General features: G+C 36.2%; 1 protein-coding gene across 15 annotated transcripts in view; it reads left to right on the top strand.

The window, feature by feature from the left end:
• Positions 1–24,231, top strand: part of DLG2 (discs large MAGUK scaffold protein 2) — a 1,039,246-nt gene that overhangs the window by 390,257 nt on the left and 624,758 nt on the right. For 5 of the 15 annotated variants that reach the window (XM_027677530.1, XM_027677521.1, XM_027677516.1 and 2 more), the window contains one exon: positions 6,588–6,668. The exons of the other annotated variants lie outside the window; for them this stretch is intronic. In XM_027677530.1, the coding sequence (XP_027533331.1) occupies positions 6,588–6,668 (81 nt within the window). The remainder of the gene's footprint in view (positions 1–6,587; positions 6,669–24,231) is intronic. 15 annotated transcript variants of the gene reach the window in all.

The following is a 24,231-nucleotide window of genomic DNA, read 5'->3' as shown; positions in this document are numbered from 1 at the left end:
GGGCATTAGAAAGATCATCTGCAAAATTTTATGGAAAAATATATTAAATTGAAGGCCATTTAGAGTGAACAATCCATGAAAGATGGTGCAAAATATATTAAATTTGCTTCAGCTGAAGAACAGTATTGCTGATCAAAGTCTTGCAGAATGTACAAGCCTACAAAATGCAAAAGAGGCTCATATTGGTTGGCTGGCTCATATTAGAAAAAAAAAAGACTTGCCAGGAAAAAAAAAAGCCCTTTATTTCTTCATCTTTTCAGAAAAATCCTACAAACCTCTGTGTTTATGCTTCATGGTTAGCCTTACTGTATCAGAGAATGCTCCCAGGAAAGAGGAGCTTGTATGTATCATCCATTTTTGTAGCAGATAGTACAACTGGCTGAGTAATAGCTGAGAACAGATCTTAGTTTACTGAGAATGTGTTTAAGTACTTTTCAATAAAGGTTAGTTTTTAATCATGTAATCTCATCCCCCTAGTTCCCTGTCTAAATGGCTGGTGAAAATAATGTAACCCTCAGAATGACTATTGCAAAATCAATCAGATTTTGCTCCATATTCACTATTTTCAAATTCCAGTATGGCTCTAGTGAAGTGGTTGCTGCTGATAGCTCTGATTATTAGAAACTTGAAAACACATATATTTGCATTGCCAGAAACCACATCTAAAATCATTGGACACTTTCAAATGGGGAAAGAAAAAATACATAGTTGATGTAATTTGAAGTCTTGGGTGCTCCTACTTCAGGTAATGGTATTGTGCACCTCTGCAGTAGAAAGTGGTAGAAAGTCTGCATGGCCCAACAGAAGGTCTTCTTGCTCATGTCCACACTACTTAAGTCTGACTCCTTCTAGAGAAGTTTTGGCCTGGAAGGGGCCAGTTGGAGTGACCCAAAACATGTAACATCTAATAATGAGGATAATGAGGGTCCAGGGTTGATCATGTTCCTGAGCCTCCTTTTTTTTTGCAATGCAGGCATTTCCAGAAGTAGTAGTGTTACAGTATTCCGGCAGATCAAGCTAACCAGATTGGGGAGCAACTTGAACTTACTATACTCGTGATGTTTTCTAATAATTCATTTTGTAATGGGAATGAAAGGTGTGCTTTGGGGAATGAAAGGCATGCTTTGAGGACTATTGCTTTAATGGCTGAATTTCCTGGACAATAGAGCAATCTCATTTCTAAGCCTTTCAATAGGTACCAGACAAGGGATAAAAAAACCTCTTAGAGGATCTCTGGGGAAAAAGTAGTCCCTGAATGCCACATGAGCATCAGTGAACTGATTTAATTTTATCCATTTTATGAATGGAGTATAATTAGGATTAGAGAGAAGTGTACTTCCAATAGTTGTATCAATATTTGTTTTTATGGAGAGAATTAACTGAAAAAAGAGGTGGTTTATAGAATGACAGTATAGAAATCATGATTTGCTAGAGTAGCAGCAAAAAAGTAGTAGGTTAGCAGCAGAGTAAGCCTATATTTGGTAACCCATGTGAAGGCTCACATCTATGCTCTGATCTGATACAGTTATTTCATTTGGTTCCTCACCTTTTCTATCACTTGTTCCTCTGCTACTCCCTTTCCCCCAAGCTCATCCAAGACAGTATTAAGCAGATACTGGGATTACAGAGTAGCTAACCAGAATCATCCTTGATGCATCTAAGCAAGGAGACGCATAGTGTAGGTGTGAACTCCAGAGACTTCCTTGGATCCGGTGATGCCCTTTTCCACAGTTCCTCACCAACGCTTTGTTGTTACAGAAGCAACCAGATTAACAGAAGACAGCAGCCGTGATTTTTTTCTGTGTTTAATCCCAATGTAGATTTATTTTCTCTGCCAGTTGCACTCTTTCTTTTGAACCCTTCTCTGTCTGTGCCTCAGTGCATCATTGTGAGTTTAAAAGTTCCGGTTTCATTCCATGTCACAAATATCTGTTAGTCAAGTATAATAATACATGGTAGCAAGTCTAGAAGCTTTAACTCAGTCATAATAAAGCCAATTTCTGATGGATTAGGAGACAAAGTCAGAACTGTTTTAGGTTACAAACAAAAAAATTGCTGCCTGTTTTCCTGGGCCTTTGAGACTTCACTTTTGCTTAAATCCAAGAGGCCACAAGACATGGAGGCTGTCAGATCATGACTGCAGAAACCCTAGATGCAGTACATCATCCCAGTTCCTACATCCAGATCAAGAATTAGAAAGGGAGGCAATTCCTAACATGTTTATTATGTAAAACATATTCACAAACTGAGGCATTGGGTACACTGGCATAATTATCCACTGCTGACAATGGATATGCTGGTGCTGAATGTGATTAACCTGCAAGCACAGCCAAGAACTATCCTTGTTTCAGAAAGCCCATGTTAAACCTGCCTGCTTGTGAAACTGTGCTCATTGCTGCTGTAATTGCATCCATTGCTGGCACATGTTAATAACAAGCATTTTTGCTACTGTAGACAAGGGTAAAATATAAGGATGTTGCAGTGAGCCAAAGCTTGAAAGCCCTCACTTAGCTTGTATGCTCAGGATTAAAACTACTGGGGAAACTTTCTGTCTCTGGCTACTTATCATTACATACAACATGTTCTTGGAAAACACTCCACATTTAACAGCAGTTAAAGCCATCTGCTGCTCCTGAATTTTCATTTCATTCACAAGCCTGTGTTAAAAGTATTTTTGGACTTGTCACCAATGTGCTATCAGCTGTTTATTATTCTGTTGTAAATTGATAAGAAGAATTACTCAAATTTTAAAAGGAAATTGTAGCCTCCTGTATATTTTTGAGCTTTTCACTGAAACTTGCATTTCTCTCATTGTCTGACATAAATGAAATTTTTAGTTTAAAAGCAATTGTCCAACACAAAAGTTCATCCTCTCATGCTAATTGCTGATTTAAGAGACTATTAATTGCATAGGTGTAGATTCTGCAGAATTCATCTATAGTAATTACATCACTAGCATAAGGAACAGACTTGAACTTAGCACTGTGATCACAGATACTGTTCAGTAGATTGAAGTTCCTGTAATTGCAAAAATTTTTCATATCTTTCTCTGTAAATACTATAATAATTTTCTTTACACATTTTCTCCCTATGTTCATGTTTTATTACTATTACTTTGCATAGCAGTACTTCAATGCCTTCTACATAAGATTATCAGGAACTTTGATTTTCATGATATCTTCTTTTGAAGACTTTTTTTAAACAGAGAACTTTATTTTCCTCAGTTTTATTGGTGTGGCTTTTGGTTTTATGATACTGCATTATATTCTTGTATGAAGGTAATTATTGTTGGGCCATGTGACTTCCCAGTATGTCATAGGTGCTATTTTTTTTCCATGGCAATAAACCGATCCTTCCTTAATCTACAGATTAGCAAGGCTTTCCAGATGATAGGTGTATTTAAACCCTTGTGAAAGTGGAGTACTTCGACACCGAAACTTGTTTGGCTCTAAGTCTTGTGTAAAACTTTTACTGGATTTGGAATTTTGGATATTTAGATTGATGGTAGTTCGTAACATTTAAGGTAGCTTGACTTTTTTTTTTCTTTAGTTAAAGAGCAGGAGATTTAGAATGTTCATGCAATGAACCCAATTTTTATATTTAAACTATATATTTGTATTTAATAATAACTACTATAAATGACAATGTCTCCTAGAAAATAGAATATCTCCTTAAAGTAAAAAGGACTTTTGGGGGTGAGATTCAGTTGTCTAAGATAGGCATATAGTGCTATTTTAGATGTCCTATAAGATCTGAGATATGCATATGGCTGTCAGAAATGCCAGAAGGAAACCCGTACTGTTCTGAAGAATCAGCTGGAGACAAAATGATACCTTAATGCATCTAATGACATGAGACAACTCTATTTTGGAAACTCAATCTCGCCTTTAAGGTTGCCACATTTGTAGTATACAGTTTGATGCTTAAGAATGCTGGTTTAAATGCTACTTCACTTGCATTTGAGTTCATTCAAGAGACTATTTTTACAAATGGGATTACATTTCTACATCCACTACATCCACTAGTGTCATTTCTAAAATCTTACTTTGGAAGCAAGTATGTATTTATTTTATTTTAAGCTATCAGAGAGGAATATGCCTTTTGCTGTTAGCTGGCTGTTAATCATCTGGTTCCAAATTAAAATTGCTAAAATTACTGGGTAATAAACCTCTCATGGATGAGAGCGATAGTCACGGAATGTAAGACATGGAAAGGACTGGAAACTTTCAATGTTTTAGCACCCTAGTAGTTAAAGGATTTTTTTCACAGCAGCAAATTTAGAGTGATTTCTCTGTTATTTCTCTCAGTGGAGATAACTGATCACTATCCCTATGTAATATCCTGTTTTCAGTCTTTCTTAGGTTATGAGTCTCCTCTTGCGGATTCCTTTTGGCTTTTTCAGTGCCTATCTGAAAACATAGTGCCCCAAAATTATACAGTTCTGCTGGTGTCCTTTTATCAGTGATTACAGCACAATAGTTATAACCCTTATACACAGCAATCATTCATATTTTGAGGGAAGGCCATTTTACTAGAGAACCTCACTCCTGGCTCCTCCTTAGTTAATGATCTCCGCAGAGGTGTTCCTTACTCTGTATTTTTGCATCTGGGATTTCCTCTGTCAGGTAAATGCTTACTGCTCTGTGTGCATTTCTTCTGTCTGTACTTATGGAACTACACATTTCTTTTCAAAAGTCTCCAAAACAAAGTATTCAAAATAAACTACATATGCACAGAAACTTACTGTGGACAAAGTACATCAGCTCCAGCAGACTTGTCCATAAAATGCTTCCCAGTTGGCTTGGTGCTTATATTAGGGAATCCGCAGCCACCCATTACACTGTAAAAGAAAGTACTCTAGGCATTTTTCATGTAAAAAACCTGTCTGTATAAGCTCAATTGAATATTCAGACCTCAATTAATCTCACTTCACTGAGGTGGGAATGCATCCTCTGAAGAGTGACTCAGTGCATTTAAGTCTTCTCGGGAGTTTCCTGTGTCTCAGCGGACTCTGCTCCTAGCTGACACATCTAAATGCCTGAAGACTGACAGCATCAATATAAGCCTCGGTTCTTAAGAATATTGTTGTATGACAGCATTATTTCCTTTTAAGCAGAGCAGTCTTTTCCTTAGACTATAGTAAACATTAAAAAGTCCTACACCCTGAGCTTTTTGACTATTATTAGCCTTCCTCTATACCGACAGTGTTTCAAGACTTCCTTGAATGACTTGTTAGCCCAATGGTTTCATGCTTGCTGATTTTTATGCTAGCTATTAAAAAAGACTTAATCTTGTAGCTGAGAGTGAAAAACTGTTACTTTTTATACATAAAAAAAAGCGATTTTATACCTAAAGGGTGTCTACAGGAAGGTACATTTTACAAGGGCATGTAGTAATGGAACAAGGGGGAATGGGTTCAAACCACCAGAGAGCAGGTTTAGACTAAATATTAGGAAGAAATTCTTGACTACGAGGGTGGTGAGGGTGGTGAGGCACCCAAGTTGCCCAGGGAAGCTGTGGATGACCCATCCCTGAAAGTGTTCAAGGTCAGGTTGTATGGGGCTTCGAGGAGCCTGGTCTAATAGATGATGTCCCTGCCAATGGCAGAGGGGGTTGGAAGTAGATGATCATTATGGCCCTTTCATGCCCAAGCTATTCTATGATTTCTCCTTTTTTTTTTTTTTAATTTGCATTAAAATAGAATCAAAAAGTCACTAAAGTAACTTAGTAAAAGGTGAGGATTAGCTACCTAAACATCATAATGAATATGGCCTTTGTAAAAGTGCTTTTCAGTCCCTTAGGTATTAAACATTGTGTAAAAAAATGCTATTGGATGCATAGCTACAGACATGGTAGTTTTGCTGTCAATAAAAACAGATCCTGGCAACAGGTCTCCCCTTACTGACATGGCTTTTCGATATTGTTGTTTGTTAAGAACTCCTGTGTTTTCTACAATGGCATTGACTCATGTCTATGTGGGAGACTGAATTCATTGCAGATTTTCGGTTTCACAAAAAATGGAAGCCTAATGTTCATTAAAAGCAAATGTATACCCTCCTACTGTTAGAACTTCATAAATTTGTAGTGATAATTAGAGTGGGTTTTAAAATTTAGAAGCAACAGGGTTGTTTCTAATTTTAGCTAGAAAGAGGTGGGCTGTCAAGAGAATGTTTATTTATTCCTTATAGCCTTCTTTCTTGATTTGCTAATAATTACATGAGATTGGTAGATGCTACATACTAAAAATAAACCTAAATACAGTAGTACAGTGTTAATTCTTGTAAAGAATACATAACATACTTTTTCTGCCTTCAAGGATAAATAGCTCTTCCATATATATTTATAATCAGTAATATGCCCTCCCATTTTTAATACGATATAATGTAGTACCAATTTATTTTTGTTATAAAGCCTCTGGGCAATTCAGCGTGTGTTAACACCAATTTACAGCTTCAAGGGCATGAGTGAGCCCCCTCCCCCAAAAACAGCCTGGGAAGCAAACTCACACAACTGAGCACCGTATGCAAAGACAATGAAAAATCTGAGTTTGGAACATGTCCTGAGTAGATGTCTCTATGTACTTCCAGAAAGGCCAAGAGGAAGAAAATCCCACAGGTAGAGGCCTTCAGCTGGGACCTTTTCCTGAAATGGAATGGACTAATACACAGGTGAGAGTAGTGAATTTGGCTGTGAGAAATAAGTGAGGAAAGCAAATAGTTTCTGAATTGCTGCTTCATAATTTTGCCAATTTTTCTCTACCAATGCTTCCCTAGACCCAAAAGCACCCATTTCAAGTTAAAAAAAATATTTGCCTAAATGCTTCACTAATTGCCAAGATACTGTGGTATATAAGAAGCCTCAGCTGGTGGCCAACAGAGAGACTTGTCCTGAGCGCAATTCTTTTAACCTGATTTGGATGTCTCTTTTGGATGGAGATGGATCATGCCCTAAAAATGATTGGCTCTCTCCATTGTCTAGACATTTTTTATGGTCAAATAACTTAGATCTAAGTGTCTAGACTTGGAGATCTCATGCAATAAGGAAAATTTCACTTTATCTTTTTGAAATTTCTTTTTATTGCCTGTTGGTCCAGCAGAGATGCAATCGGTCTCTGTGGTGTAATAGGCAGGACCAGACTAGGATATAGGACAGGAAGACTAAGTATATTTATGGACCTGAAAAGCCTGACGGACAAAAGCCTTGTGGAAGTTGGTTTTGGTGTGGGTTTTTGTGGTTTGTTTTGGTTTTTTGTTTGTTTGTTTGCTTTTTTAATGAAAGGGCTTTTCCAATAGAGGAGTAGCCATTGAAACAGTAGTACAAAAAAACCCTTTAGAATAGTAACCTCTGTAAATTTCTGTTATCAAAATATTCAGTTTAGTTTATGTTGCATTTGTGTTCTCAGTTTTCAGTGTATGACCTCCTGCCGTTATGATAATAGATATGTGAGAAACTTGATATTCTGCCTGTTTGCCAGCTGGGTCCTTTGCAATCTCAAGAGGAAAAGAATGCAGTTTTAGATATGAGGATAATGCACACTAATGGGATATTTCTGGTAAAAGTAGTCTGAAGTGATATATTGTTGATGTACAAATTGCTATCCTTTGTTATCCAGAGTTAACAAGATGCTGAGATAAACAGGACAGATGAGGATTCTAAGTGATCTTGCACAGCTCTCTGCCAGCTGGACATTAATTTATAATGGCTTATGATGTCTTAATTATCCTTAATGTAAGGGCCAAAAATACATAGTGATTAAGGTAGCAATCCAGGATGAATTCAGTGGCAAGCGTAATGGATAAGAACTCATATAGTATGTGTCTGGACACTCAATTTCTGCCTTCCAAGATTCTGAGAAAAGTTTAATGAAGCTTATTTCTTGGTTTATTTTGGATGTGAATAGCTAATTTGTGCTGCTTTTTTGTAATGCTAAAATGAAAAAGAAATGATGCCAGTCAATCACTGTTTAATTAATTGTGTCATTTATTCATGCAAAGATGAACAAAAACTCTGATACCTCTTCAATACTGAGTGGCACACAGTAGGAGGGAAATGCTGTTTGCTCCTTAACAAGCCCATATGGTGGTAGGAGATCCAGTGTCCCTACTGTACAAACAGCACTGAATCTTTCAAAGCATGTTAAACAACATCTGCCAGTGATAAAATAAGTAAAGCAGAAGGCTCATTACTTGGTAACTTTCACCTAAGGGCTTTAAAAAAGGATGCTGAAAAGATCTGTTGGAGAATTTTTTAAATTCTAGAGATATGGAGTGTGAGTGTCATGCTATTATTTTCACTTTCTTTTCTTTCCTAAATAATGCTGTAGAGCAGGTTAGTTATATTGCAGCCCTGGAAAAAATATTGGAAAGACTAATGAGGATTTAGGTAAAAATGTAAGCATGAGAATAAATTAATGATGGTCAGCATAGTTTTAAAGAAAAGCAATTGTGTTAGATAAACTTAATTCCAGCATGTGAATTTGCTTGTTGAATGGTCCTAGGTTTTGTTTAGGCTTTTGTAAGGCATTTATGTAATTTTATATTGTATCTGTTGTAAATAAATAACAGTATACTTTATCAAAATAATATTCCTTAAGGACTGACATCTCAAAGTACTGTTCAATGAGAAATGATCCTTGCATAAAAATTTTCAGGGCTCACAGAATCATAGAATAGAATCATAGAATGCCCTGGGTTGGAAGGGACCTTAAAGATCATCTACTTCCAAACCCCCTGCCATGGGCAGGGACACCTTTCACTAGACCAGGTAGCTCAGAGCTCCATCCAACCTGGCCTTGAACTCTTTCGGTGATGGGGCAGCCACAAGTTCTCTGGACAACCTGTGCTAATTCCTCACCCCCCTCACAGTGAAGATTTTTTTCTAATAGCTAATCTAAACCTACCCTCTTTCAGTTTGAAGCCACTCCCTTGTCCTGTCACTGCATCCTCTTGTAAATAGACTCTCTCCAAAGTCTTCTAGGATTTAGAACTGGGCATGGAAAACGTATTTCAATATTTTCACAAATTATTTGGGAAGCAGCATGAATTCTTGGATGTTAAAATTTGAAAATGATGCAAAGATTGAAAAAGTAGGAAACAAGGAGGAGACAGTAATCAGATAGTGCCATCGAATTACAGTCTAGCCTGGCAAACAGAGGCCATTCAAAGAAAATTGTCATTACCGAGAAGTATTACACAGCCAGAGGAAGCAATGCCAGCCATACATACATAGAGGCCCCCTACAGCTGAAATAAGTGATGCTTAGAATGTTCCAGAGGAAAGAATAGACAACTCAGCAGGCTTGTACTATGAACTTTGAGTGTAAAAAGCCCACTAAAAATTAAGAATAAGGAAGTGGTTTTTGGCTGTGCAACAGTGAGGCTATGGAAATATTGTGCCAAGTTTTGGAGTCTTTAATTTATAAAGGTATTAAATATATATCAAAAGAGAGAAAAGAGACTAGAATAGAGAAAAATTCTTCCAGAGAGAGACATGACTTAATGACAGTGTATTTCTGTGGGATGACTGGGAATAAGAGGATTCTTCCAAGTAGCAGAGAAAGGCAGAATGAGTACCAGAGTAAGAGAAAACCAAGGCCGGGCAGGTGTTTTTAGAAGTGAGAATATAGGACAAACCATTAAGGAAAGTGGTAGATCTCAATCTTGTTATATTTTTTGGATTAAGTGTTTTTCTGAAATAGATGCACATGTTTCAGTTCAAGAGAAACTGTTGTGAGTGTTATGCTTGGCAGTACATTAGGCTAACCTCAATGATCCAGTGGTGCTTTTTGTCTTATACCCTGGATCTTTGAGGTGCCTATTCTTTGCTCTAGCTCAGTAAGCAAAAACCACTTACCTGAAGAGACTTCTCACAAAAAAAAAGGGACACCTGCATTCTTAGTCATCCCTACTTTTGTTATTAATGTCCCAGGGGGAAAAAAAAATCACAATATGTTATGAGGTTCTTATTTTTGCTTTGTTGTGCTTTTTTTGGAGATATATCTTTTTTTTCCTTCTTTTTTTTTCTTTTTTTTTTTTTTTTTTTACTTTTTAAATTTTTTTTGGTTTTGTCTCCACAATACAGCAGATCATTTAAAAAGCTCAGTACAGCAACCTCCTGGCCTTCACACATGTGTAAAGGATGAAGTTTGAATTCTTCTATATCATGAATTTCTGAATTAATTTTCCTTCATTGATTTTCAATCTGGAGTCTCTAAATCTTGATTGAAACAGGAAGGTTTGGTTGGGAGGGCTTGATGTTTTCCAGTGCTGTCTGTCTGACATCTACATCTCAGTGATATTTGGTATAACTGGTTGAAGATTGGGTGGTCTTTAAAATGAGATTCTAGACATAAGATATGGTTTTTTGATTTCTAGTTTCTTGAGTCTTGTTGGACAGCTTGCTTCATTCTCTTTCGTTTTGCTTTCCAATCTATAAAAGAGTGAAAAAATTTCCTCTCCTTTTTAAAAGGGCTTTGAGAAGCATTGTAGTGGCTCAAGAGTCTTTAGACTTTTTCTATCTGTTTTACATAGTACTAATTCATTATTATACTACCATTACACATGTGAGCAGAGAATTATATATTCTCATCTGAAAACACTCTAGAACCTTAGAGGTAAGAAGAAACTGCAACCCTCTAGCCTACAAATCTGTAGGTGCACTTACCAACCTAGAGAAAGTATAATTAAAATGATCTTCATTTTGTCCCCCCACTACATCCCATTATAACATTTCTTTTTGAGCGCCCTGCTTTGACTTGCACCTAAAATAAAGTACCTTTACTTATTCCCACCTTACTTTATATCATTCCCTGAGAGAAAGTGGCTCTCCTGTCTGGTTAGGCAAGGACAGAAGGGTCCATTGTTCAATTGTGAAGTCTCTCAAAAAACATTTTTGTGCTTTTTGCTCAGTTCATCAGCAAGGTCTGTCTTTGTCTTAATGTCTAAAGAAATTTCAATGTGTCAGTAGTGAGGGGTCTAAAACTTTGGTGAAATCCTAATGAGAACTGTTGAGGAATGGGTTGCATCTCTTGTCTCCTGTTTTTTACTCAACTTGGAAACTCTCTAAAGCTTGGATGCTCCATTTTTTTTCATTCTGGATTTGCTGAAAGCCTTCAACAGTGAAATTGAAGTCCTCAACACTGGCACTGGGATGTTATGTTATGGAGAAAGGGCTAATCAGAAGTTGGCATTCTTTGAATAATCTTAACATTTTGAGTAGGAAGACAGAACTGTGGTCCTGTACCCTACCCCTTATTGGAATTTGAAAAATACAGGCAAAAATGTAGGAAGAGTTTGAGTCTTAAAACCTGATTGTATTAAAATGGAATTTCTCTGATTTACAGATCCATTTTTTGTACTTGCCTGAGATGTATTTATTAACTAACATAGCTATTTAGCTTTATACACTGTTAATTTTTCAGAAATAAGTCTTTGCTCTTGACTAAATGCCCCTATTGAATTATTTCTCTGTGAAGAATTTTTTGAGTTGCAAGTATTGCATGGACATCAGGAAGTCTTAATTTTGCCTGCAGTACCTTTTCATCGCTTGTACATGTACGCTCATGAGTAGTAGAGGAGTTGTTTTCCCTGTCTTTATTTTGTCAGTTGATGTTCCCTTGTGGTCTCTCAATGGGCTTTGTCAGATACTGCTCAGGCACTCCAGCTTATCAATGCTGTGCAGTTGCCCTTCCAATCTCAAAAGCTAAGCAGAGGAATTTCTTTCCCTCCCACTCAAGCTAACAACAAAACTTCAAAATATTTGATTTCATCTGAGATATTGCCCAATGTTTCTAGATGAACAAACACAAGGGTCAACAATATTTGAGAGGCTTTATTACCAAATATCTTTCTTATGGTTTGAATTCTGCTGAAAATTGTTGTTAAGAAACAGAAATTTATTGATCTCAAAAAGGGACAGTATTTGTGGACAATCCTTTCAAAGTGAAAGTCTTTAAATTTGTGGGTGACTTCTATTTAAAATCATCCTGGATATTTCTTATAGTATTAGAAATGTAATTAGGTAAAATGCCTGCAATGACCCCTGCAGATACATTTTATCTGAAGTGATTTATTCCTATGTTCCACTTTCCTGCATAGAAGAGTGTTCACTAGAGCTTTAAAACTGAAGACTAGAGTCTTAAACAATCTGGTATTTCCTTTGCAGTCAGCAGCAAAGGTGACTGCTGTTTTTAATCATCAATTGAGTAATTCTCATATGCTTTCCTGCAGAGGTTGAACATTAATATCCAGATTATGTAAAAGAAAACTGAATATACAGATGGTAATTCTGCTCCACAAAGACGAGGAAAATAGTGGTAACATCAGTATTGCATATTTCTTGCCCATGTTATGTTGGGTAAAGTGAGTGCTGGAGCTTGAAATAAATTTTAAAACTAGTTATTCTTGGCTTTTTCCACTGCTGTGATGTAATGCACCATGAGTTGTTTAATTTACAGCAGCAGGATGATTTGGGGTTAAATGTTATGGAGGCAATGAAGAGTTTGTTCTGCTTTTAATTGATGCTGTGACCTACATTGTTCCCCAAGGCAGCACAGACATTTTTCAGAAAAGTCTCCTGTTAATTATAATTGTACTCTGTGGTGCTGGGTCAGTTGTCATTTTCATTATATAAACTTTAAAAACTAGAGGGGGTTAGTTAAGTTACTTTAACTCACACTAGGTAAAGTTGTTCTCTTGTATATAACTGTTTTCTGACATGATGTTGACTTCAGTCTCACAGTCCCTTCTGGACAATTTTGTGGGCTCCAAGAGGTACCTGTGTGGCTGTGGAGTTGCTGACAGCACTTCTGGCATTCTTAGAAAATGAAGCCAAAAGTTCTGAATATTTGTGTCCCCTTAAATTCCCATAGCCTCCTGTATATCCAATGTGTGGTCCTGACCATCCACTAACCCTGGTTTTTGGAGTAAGCCCTAATGTCACTGAACTACTGAATATACTCCATATTTCCTCCAGGAGGTGGCCACATCCACAGGGACTGTCATGTGGTCCCTATACCATCTGCCTCACAGAAACAAGGAGATGTAACTTGGATGAAAGATGGCTTACACTAGTGTTTAAAAGTCAGGCCTTTTTAAAGGAAAGAAAATTTATTTCTTATCTCTAGATAGTAAAACTTAAGGGTTGCTAAATTTAATATTAGAATTTCCTGCTATGATTCCTGCATTTCTTTTCTTTTATAGGTATGCTCATGTGGTCAACTTGCAATATCAGACTGTTCTTCACTTTCTTGAGAAGTTTTGTTGTTGTTGTTGGTTTTTAGTTGTTGAGTTTTCCCCCCTTCATGGCAGACATAGTATTTGTTAAATTTTTTTTTATTTTTTTTTTAAATATCAATTTTCTCTGGGTAGGGTAGAAACTCACCTCCCTTACAGCTTGCTTACTTGAAACATTTGGGATTTCTTGATTGTTTAGTTATATATAGTTGCTGTCTACAACTCCCAGGCAATTAGTGACAGGACAAGGGAAAATGGCCTCAAGTTGTGCCAGGGGAGGTTTTGATGAATATTAAGAAAAATTTCTTCACTGAAACAGTGGTTAAGCAAAGCAGCTGCCCAGGGAAGTGATGGTGTCACCACCTCTGGAAGTGTTCAAAAAATGAGATGACATGGCATTTTGTGATATGGTTTAGTGGGCATGGTGGTATTCAACTGAAGTTTGGACTTGACAATCTCTTCCAGAATCTTTAATGATTCTAAGATTGTATGATTCTGCAGTAGACTTAGGTTGAATAAGCAGCTGACCATCATGAGAGCTACAAGTGCTTCCCAACCCTGAAAGACTGACCCAGCGCTTCTGAGGCCAAAGGCTCAAAAATCAGCAATCTTTATAATCTTGCAAGTTATTAGACTATCTTCAAATAATTTTGTGAAGTCATCATTACACAGCAGTAAGGAGCTGAGAAAGTCAGCTTCTGAAAACTTCCGGAGCCTGAAGTCATAAAATCAATTCACAACCTTTTCAGATATTTTCAAAATTTTGCAGCTAAGGGTAATTTTCTTCAAGAAACCTGAGAACTTTTATTGCTTCTGCAGACATCACGTGGATTAAATATATTAAAATCCTAATATTTATTGAAGTTGAGGAGTTGGGATATCCCTGACCATTGGGAATGATTGATGTAATTCTTTTATCTCTAAGCATAAATTCAGAAGTTAATCATAATTCAATTTGCAGCTTAAAATAAAATAGCTTTTGCAATGGCATAATCTTTCTGAAAACAGAAGTATATTGTATCTTAAAATGTACTTCTATGTGACTTGACTTTACATTGATGCCTGCTGCCTCTGTCAACTGTCCCACTTAATTTTTTTCATGTATGCATTCTCCAACTAAGGGATTTAAATTATTTTTCTCTTTGCTTCCTACTACAAATCACCAGTTCAGAAAAACACAAGGAGATTGTGAAATATGAGCTATATAAACAGTGTATTTAATGTTATTAGTAATATATGCTCTTTTTGTAGCTATCTCAAAGCCTTTTGATTGCTTATAGAAGCAGTTTATAGGAGGTTTACAGCTACATCTGAGGGTAGAAGTGATCAGAGTTGTGTTTCAAGGAAACTTGTATAAAATATTACTTTTCTCTTTTTCATGCAATAGAAATGTAGAAGTTACTATAACATTGAGTGATTATGTCTCTAAGAAGAAAATGTTTGGTTAAAATTTTTTCTCAATTTTGGAATCTAGTTAAAAACATATTTTATTCAGGTACTTTATTCAGTAAAATACTGAAAAGAGATATAGGCATTAGTAAGGTAACTTGTGGAATTTTAGAGACTAAAAAGAAAGATTAAAATTAAGAGTAAATTGATTAACTCCCCTGGCTTCAGCTTTTACCATGGGAGAGTTTTTTCTGCAATGTCTTTTGCACTCAATCCTCAATAACAAAAAAGTAACACTTTTTCTCTTGCTTACAAAAAAATATTGTTACTGCATCAAATTACAGTTACATACCTATAACCTTACAGTTGCAAGCAAAATACAGCTCATTCTTAAATTCTGTCCTATAATCAAAGGATTTCTGTCCCTTCTATTGACCTCTGAAAGCCTTTCTCCCTTTAGAACCATGCAGCTAACTCATAATACTAGATTTCCAATAATCAGGTTCTTACATTTTGATTAGAAGTTCTGTCAGAGTTATGCTTTTCTTAGCTTAAATTGGCATTCAGCTCACATTGGCTCACAGAAGTTGTGGGTACAAAATTTTCGAAGTTCTTTTTGAATATTTCTAAAATAATAAGGACTTAAAATTTTTTCTAAAATACTATTGGCCCTGAGACACCTGCTTTAATTTTGAAGTTGGTTCTATTTGGAGAATGAGTTGGACTATAGGAAACACATCCAGGTCACTTCCAACTCAAATTGTAGTTCTATAACTCTATAATTCTGTGAATTTAATTGAAATTTATTAGAGATTGATTCTGAAGAGGGAAATTATAGACTCAGAAGTAAATATTGCAGGCCTCAAATTTTAAAATCTCACTTTTTGTTTCCCAGACACACCTCTGTCACTCTTAATGTTTAGTTCAACTTTTCCTCTGTTTCATTTTCACTCCTACAGGCTACTTTTTCTGGTAACTTTGAAATATTTGGACATTTCACTTTGGCTTTTCCTTCCCTTCCCCTGACCTTAACAAGTCCCTGTTGGCATAATGACACTACAAATTTTTTATATCTTACCAATGTTACTGATGGTGCAAGTTTCAAATATTATGTATGCAATGAAGCACAAGAATTGGAGTAAACTTGAGTGAAGTATCTTTTCTACTATAACCTACATTTAGACTTCAGGTAAATGCATCCTTTGGTGAAATCTTAAAGTCTAAGCCAAATTTGAGGAAAAAATTAAAAATCTATTTTTCGAGCTGCTAACTTTTCATTACTTGGTACTAACAAAGTGTGCAAAATCAACTCCTTCTTTCAGGTACTTTTTACCTGATTTCTTTATATCTGTTATGAAAACTGGGAACTAGCGTGTAGGGTGATAGTGCCACCACAACACAGAATGAAAAGACAGACCCTCGCTTAAATAGTTTCTGAATTAAGTAGAAGAGAAAATAAAAATAGATGAAGTAGGACAGAAGAGGTACAAAAACACATTAAGAAAGCACCAACTACTGATAATTTTTCATAGAATCACAGAATCATAGAATGGCTTGGGTTGGAAGGGGTCTTAGAGATCATCTAGTTTCAACTCTCCTACCATGGGCAGGGACACCTTCCACTAAACCAGGTTACTCAAAGCCCCATTCAACCTGGCCTTGAACACGTCCAGCGATGGGGTGTCAACAATTTCTCTTTTTAAATTAATTATTGCTGTAAAGAAAGATGATAAAGGAGCAGTTTTGTGGGATGTGTCACTGTCAGATTTCAAGTGCCATTATTGGGAACCTAGTGGGAAATTGAACCTGCAGAAGATCCAGTTTTATTCTTATATTTGGGAAATATCTGAGCCCTTCTCTCACATGGAAAAAGATTCAGTACTGATTTAAAGAAGGGGCCCAAAAGTACATACTGAAAGTGGCCAAAGGACATTTTCATATGACTTTAGTGTACCAGATGCTTTGGGACAAAAGGGATAAAACTTCTTCCCTTTTGATTCTAAAGTACTTTTTAACACTGTTTATACCTCTGCAACACAACCTTATGGAGAAAGAAAAGTTCTTCCACTGTGATGGATATAAGTTGTATTCCCTAGGTAGGCCAAGAGCTGATGCACTTTAGCCTGAAACTAAACCTGTTCTAAGTTCTCATACTTTTGGCAATAACTACTTTTGATGTATTCTGTGATTCTGTGATATGACACAAAGAGTCCCCATAAACTGCAGAAATACATATATTTTTCATCCTGGCTTAATGTTTATGTTAGTAGGCAAACAGAAGCTCTCTATGCCCTAGAGTGGTGTTTGTTGTGTAAATTGTCCTTCCTAGGTCTTCATATGATGTAACTTATTTTTTTTAATAGTCTTTGATTATTTTCAAATAATAAATTGCTCGAGGTAAAAAGTATGTTTTGGAAGTGGGGGGCTCAACATGTACTCAGCAAAGGTACTGTATCTGAGAAGTAAATATACTGAATATTTTTATTATTTCTGATGTTTTATGAATTTTCAGATCTCCTAAACCAGATTGCTTTCTATAACCATGGCCAGGCATCTCAGATTCTGGTTAAATAACCCAAAGATTTCATTATCCAAGCAGTTGTCTGTAGTTTTTCAGTAACAGTGAATTGAAGAACTCAAAACTGATGTAATTCCTATTTTTAAAAGTATATAAGAACTCAAGTCCTTGAGATCGACTTTTTTACTTTTCAGTGGGTGTGGTTTTGGTGCACAGGCTATGTCAATGTAAGGAAATATTTTATTTTTTTTTAATTTTTAATGCATGTCAGGCCAAAGTTCTTAGGAGTGGAGAGAAATAAGTGTCCTCACAGGCTTGCAGAGCATTGTTCAGAGACAATCCTAAGTTAGGCTGGCTCTTTCTGTTGATTGTGTAGAGAATGGCTGTTCTATAGATAAATCAATATATAACCTTATACTGGTAAAGGAGCTGCTTAGTTCAGCATAATTACTGTAATAGGAGAGGGCAAATTTGGGGTTCAGTCCTCCACAGTCTTTACTTGAGACAGTCATCTGATGAAAGGAGAAATAATGCAGAATGATCCAGAGCCTTTTACTGATTAACTTTCTGTTAAACAAACAAACAGAAACCAAAAAAGCAAATTAATTTTTGAAAACTGTGACCTGAACTTTATTCATCAATCAGTTCTGTGCATTTGAAACTGACAAACTAAGTGACTAAAGGCTTGATGTTTTTAAAACCTAGCTACTATAAATCATCTAATCTGATGCCTGAAGCATGTCTTGAGCTTGTAATATGTCCTTATTACAAGCTTATATTGCAGAAATTTTCTACTGCACTTCATTTACAGATCTGAGAATTTGAAATCAAATGAAGAGTTAAATGGCAACAAAAATGATGGGAAAAGATGTGACTGTATGTATTACTTGAACTGCTTATCTTAGGCTAAATAAAGCTCAGATTCTGTTTCCAGGTGAAAGAGAAAATAATCGTTTACTTTCTTGAAAGATGCTTAACTAAATATAGCTGTTGACCAACAGTTCTAACCATAGTGAAACTTCTTCCTCTTTCCAGATTTTTAGTGAATTGTGTTGCACAAAATGACATTGCATGTGCACAAACCATCTGTTTGTTGTGGCTGAGTATAATATGCCAAGGCTGTCTCTAGATCTAGTGGCATAACACAGTACTGTCAGATGAAGGAGGTTCAGAAGTAACTTAGGAAACAAGATGGGTCAACTTCATAAAAAAGACATGGATTTTCTATTAGTTCATCTTTTTGCTTTTGTATTTCTTATATTACTTTTTTTCAGGAAGAGAATCTGGATGATTTTCTTACCATAGGGGAAAATCTGAAAAGACAAAGCTAAGAGGGGGTTACCTATTATGAAAATCTAGAAGACCTTCAGAAGACTGAATTCTCTTGCAATTCACCATGATGAAAAATAGAGTCTAAGGCTTTGGACAAGTGGTGTCAGTGTCTTAAAGGAGAATTCAGTTTTAATCCGATTTAATTTTATGAACCTTTGGCTTTAAATCCAGGTTTACCAGATGAAAAACTGTATTTTTAGATGTTGGAGTGTCCCACAGATTAAAAGCAATATTTTTATGGGTCCTTGGGTATTTAATGTGAAGGAAGTATAAATAGTTTTGTGGAATAAGCACAAATTTTACACTATGCACTAAACTAGGTTCAGTGGACTGTTGCTGAATACTGCAGCTTTGCTAGTTTACAACCATAAACTGTTCACTTAAAATTAGTCATTGCTGTCACAAAGCTTAAGATTTTCATACATATTATGTAGAAAGAGATTAGGACCTTCCAACTGATGACTAGTTCTAGTCTTGTCCTTTGTTTTCATCTTGTATTAATATGCTGACATTGGTTGTTCTAAATGTCAGTAGAGAGTTGCACTGCACTGAATTCAGTATTTACTTAGTGATTACTGCACCTCTATTTCTGTACAAAATGACTTACTAGCCTTTAGAAATAATATTTTTTTTTGTTTTAAAAAGAATATTTAGAAAATGGTACCATGTTAAATATCTCATTCCCAACAGTCCCCTGGAGGAAACTGTGTACCAGAGCCAGAGATGAGAATGATGCCATGTACAGCACAGATTTGTTAGAGATTTGCACTGGCACTGAGCAAAGAAAGCCAGGTCCCCTTCCACACCACTAACCAGGACTCTCCACAGCTTTTCCTTGCCAACTCATGTATCTCATTCCACTAGTTAGCATACAACAGCATTCTTGAGTTATTTTAGCATTGCTGGTGTTCAGCTCGGTAAAAAGAATATATTTCACTCTGGTGCGGTGATCAAAACAACCTGGGTGAAAGCACACTGTGAAAGTGAAGAGGTTAAAAAAAAAGAGTGCTAATTCTGACATCAAATTATATACAGATGCAGAAAAGGAATCAAAGTAAGTCTTTTCTAGCACCCCAAAGCATACTGATATAGCGTCTGCTAATGAAAATTGGTCTAATAACTTTAAATGCATACATATCAAATGCACATATCCCATGCACTAAAATATTTGAACTAAATGAAGTTTCTGTTGGAAATTCTATTTAATGCCTTGTTAAACGTGTTGCGTTTTCAAACAGATGCATGCTGTTTAATCTGTTCCACTGCTCCACTGGAGCAGAGGTTTTCATCTTCCTCATAAATTACAATTGAGATTTCGATGAAAGTATCTTCCCAGATTAAATATGTTCATTGCCCATCTCCTTATTTTGCTTGAGAGCACAGCAAACTCTTTCTCATTTAATTGCATTTGGGTATTGCTGCAATTTTTTTTGCTTTCACATACTGTAATTAAAATAACAACAAACATTGATTATGACAGACTTATGACCAAAACTTGTGACAAAATTCTTATTAATCCCTTTTCTGCTTACTCAGACAATTGGTATCATTCTGCCTAAATACTGGTATATACAAATTTGCTCAACTAAATAAATGCTTAATTTTTACATTGGTTATAGCTGTACAGATGCCCAGGATTTAGTGTTCTTTTATCAATATATTTACATATTCATATATTCATTGACACCTCTGCATATATTATAAAAGCGGAGTGGGATGATGGTGTCCAAATTTGTCACAGAAGACACGTGTTAATATTCATTAAAATGTTCAAAGAGCAATATTCATCTTAGCCTCTACATTGACAAGATATCAAAGCAGCTCAGCAGTGTGTTATGAGCATCTAATTTGAAATTTCTGCTCCCTCTTAGTGTCATTCTGTCTTTGAGTGAGATTTTGATCAACTACAAAATCTCACCCAGACTTACTATTTCTTGTTAATCCTGGGAAGGCACTCAGAATGCATCACTTGTGAATGCTGTCTGTTCATAGTGAAAAAGTTCATAAAAACCACACACCACCAATTCCCCAAAGGATAAGTCAATTAAAATATTTCTAATTTGCTACTGTTGTATCTATTGGTTGAACTAATGAAGATGTATAATTTAATATTAACCTTAGTGAGATTTCAAGATTAAACTAGTGATACAGCTTCTCAGTCTAGTGGCTAGACCAATTTATATAATGTATCAAAAACTCCATGTGGTTCCCTAATCCAAGACATAGGAATAAAGTTTTAACACTTTTCAAAGCATCTTCATAAACATAGAATATTCTAACAGCAACCTCCATCCAGCCTTCAGTTGGTCACCTCAGGATGCCACTGCATCCTCCTTTCACTGTTGCTGCCAGAAAAACTGGGACTACTATTTTAACATGGTTATGTTAGGCACATAGTACTGAGAAACAACTGTGGTAATTAATAAACCCAAACTCTCTGATATTTTTAGTATAGTTTATATATAACTATTCTATGGGCCAGAAGAAATTAAAATATTAAGGCTTATACCCTGAAAATATTTGTGGAATTAGACAAAATTTCTTCTCATTTGGTGTGACCTCTCTATTCCAGTGATTTCTCAAAGGATCTTTCACCTGTGTGAAACATTTTCAGGAGGTCTTAATGAGAGAAACTTTCTTAATGTATTAGTCAGAGAGAAAGGATGTGATGCTGCCAAAAGGAAATAGAATGTAACCTGTATTTGAAAAAATGGAGAATAGCACGAAAGTGCAAGAAAATCAGAATGCAAAATCAACTACAGAAGTGTTCATTGTACTAGCTATCTATATGATGTATCATTATAACTGGGAACATGTATTCCTTCAGATTCTTGTTTGCTTTTGCAAACAGTGCTTTTTTTTAATTCCTCATTTTTTTCCTTAGGAAAGATATTACAACATTATTATGAAAGTAATAAATTATTACTGTAATAATTATTAATAACTGTTATGTTGAAATTATTAAATATATTTTGTTGTTATTATTATAAAAGATATTATAAATATTAGCCCTATTGTAATATTTTTCTCTCCATTGACACAATTTCTTAGTTCATAAACTTAATTTGTCCTTTTTTCTTAAACAAACTTTCTATCCCTGTTTGTTGCTTTCAGATATAATGGCCTGAGTGCTTTACAAGCAAATATTGCTTGTAAAGATAATTGTGAGCTATTGGTGTTTATTCTCAGTCACCTGTCTATTTAAGCATTCCCTTCCAGTATCCATAAAATAGATAAAATCGTTATACTAAATTTTCTGGATTCCTATTAGCCAGTCTCTGTAGTTAATAGACAATAGAAAAGAATTAACATAGAGAGATACGCAAGTACGTGATTAATCTTACTGCATTTTCTTCCCAGAGAACTTGTAGGTGCACCATTCCTGGAAGTGTTCAAGGCCAGCTTGGATGAGGCTTTGAGTAACCTAGTCTAGTGGAAAGTGTCTCTACCCATGGCAGAGGGGTTAGAACTAGATGATCTTTAAGGTCCTTTCTGACTCAGACCATTCTATGTTTAACTTTTGTTGTCATTTTCATTAAAATGAGCAATTTTAATACCCATGTGGAATTTAAATTCACACTTTTTTTTGCCTGGGTACCTCCTAGCACACAATAATATGATTGAAATCTGCTTCTGTCTCTCTGAGTTACTGCATACTAATAGGTGATGTCATCAACACAAGAACTTAAAGAGACATAAGCATATCTAGAAAACTTTTCCAGGCACTGAGAAGCATCTGACAGACATCCGAGGAAGAATCAATCAGCTATTTGAACAGTGCATATAACTCATAACAAGAAATAAAAATAAGTGAAACTGACAGGAAAATCAACTGATGAAATTTAAATTTTAAATTAGTATTACACAGGACCCTGGGATTAAAATGCCTAACCTTTCAGAAAATGCTGTTCATTTATTTTAGCAATGCTAATGTACAGAATTATGATGCTGTCCTCAACATCACATCAAATACCAGTCCAGTACTGATGGAGGAGGGAGAGACTTCTACCTGCTCAATTGTCATCTCCACCTTCTGTATCTCCTTGACAGTTCTTGCAAATCTTCCTGATCTGGTGATCTAGAAAGTCTTCTCAGATGCAAACTGAAGGGTTTCTCCTCTTGTCACTGTTCCAAGTGCTCCTTTGTGTTTGTATAGATGATCACATAACCTAACACTGCTCATCTATCCATCTATAATCTTCAATGCAGGTTTTTGATGTGGTTTTGTTCACTTCACTCTTTGGCACATGCTGCTAAAGCACCAGTTTGTCAGAGAGTCTGTTTAAATAATTTTGGAAAGAAATGTGTTCACATGTAAATTAAGGGACTTGGTGTCACTAGATCTTGTGGCAGAAGTGAAACTCAGGCAGTACCTGTGTACTCGCCTCATCTTTATTCTCCACTCATCAATCCACAGGAAGAAAGACCCAGGGAATTTAAGGCCAGGGGGAGCTATAATAGCAGGCTGCTTGAAGAATCGTTAGATTTAGTCACATTTTCTTAAGCCTTAACTTGCACTGGAACAAGCTATGTTTGCATGTCAAAGGTTTATATCTCCTTGCAAAGTCTTTAGTCCTGAAAGGTATCAGGTAAGAGAGAAGTCATCCCTTCCTTGGGCAGTTTATTCTGATGGCTCCTTTTCTTAATATCGGTGTGTGCCACCTTTCCAGTGTAGTATTGTTCAGCAACAGTTTACAGTCAGTGGTTCTTGTTATGGCTTCTTCTACTATATAAAATACTGCATTCAAATAATTTCTCAGTCGTCAGATGGAAAGTTAAATAGCTTAAGCTTTTAAAACTTTTACTGAAAGAAAATGTTTCCCCATCCCTTGAATATTTTCTTTTTTCTGGTCTTGATTTACAATGTCTGTATTAAAATGTAGACACTTTCATTTTATGCAGTATCCCTGCATTGGAGTTATGGTTCACTATACTGAAGTAAAATTGCTTCTGTACTGCACTTTGCTACTAAATGGATTTATTGCTCTTCAAATTTATACCTGGGGGTTGAGTTAAATTTTTCCAAAATAAGCAGTGAATCACAGAATCAAAGAATGTGTTTTGTTGGAAGGGACCTTTAAAAGTCACCTAGTTCTAATGCCCCTGCTGTTGGCTGGGACACCTTCCACTAGGCTAGCTTGCTCTAAGGCCCATACAACCTGGCCTTGAACACTTCTAGGCACAGGGTATCCCCAACTTCTCTGGTTCACAACTTCCAGCATCTCACCACCCTCACCATATTTTTTTTCCTGATTTTTAATCTAAGTCTACTCTCTTTTAGTTACAACTGTTGCCCTTTGTCCTGTCACTACAGGCCCTGGTAAAAAGTTTGTTTCCATCTTTCTCGTAAGCCCCCTTTATATACTGAAAGGCTGCAAGAAGGGGTCCCCATAGCCTTCTGTTATTAAGAATTAACAATGCCAGCTCTCTCAGCCTGTCCTCATAGCAGAGGTGTTCCACCCCTCTCATCATTATTATGACCTCGTCTGGACTCAGTCCAGCAGGTCCATGTCCTTCCTATGTTGGGGGCCTCAGAGCTGTATGCAGCACTCCCGATGGGGTCTCATGATGGTGGAGTAGAGGGGCAGAATCACCTCCCTCGCCCTGCTGGCCATGGTTTTGATGCAGCGTATTGCTGGCTCATGTCCGGTTTGTCATGGTTTTCATGTTTCATAAACATGGTAGAAGTTTATCACAAGCCTTCAATTATTTCCAGAGATCCCATTTTCCAGTATTCAACCCCTCTTTCTATAGACTTTAC

This window comes from Neopelma chrysocephalum, unplaced genomic scaffold (assembly GCF_003984885.1).
Source record: "Neopelma chrysocephalum unplaced genomic scaffold, ASM398488v2 Primary Assembly neopelma1_43, whole genome shotgun sequence".
NCBI classification, from domain to species: Eukaryota; Metazoa; Chordata; class Aves; order Passeriformes; family Pipridae; genus Neopelma; species Neopelma chrysocephalum.
This window is presented reverse-complemented; position numbering and strand designations above follow the sequence as displayed.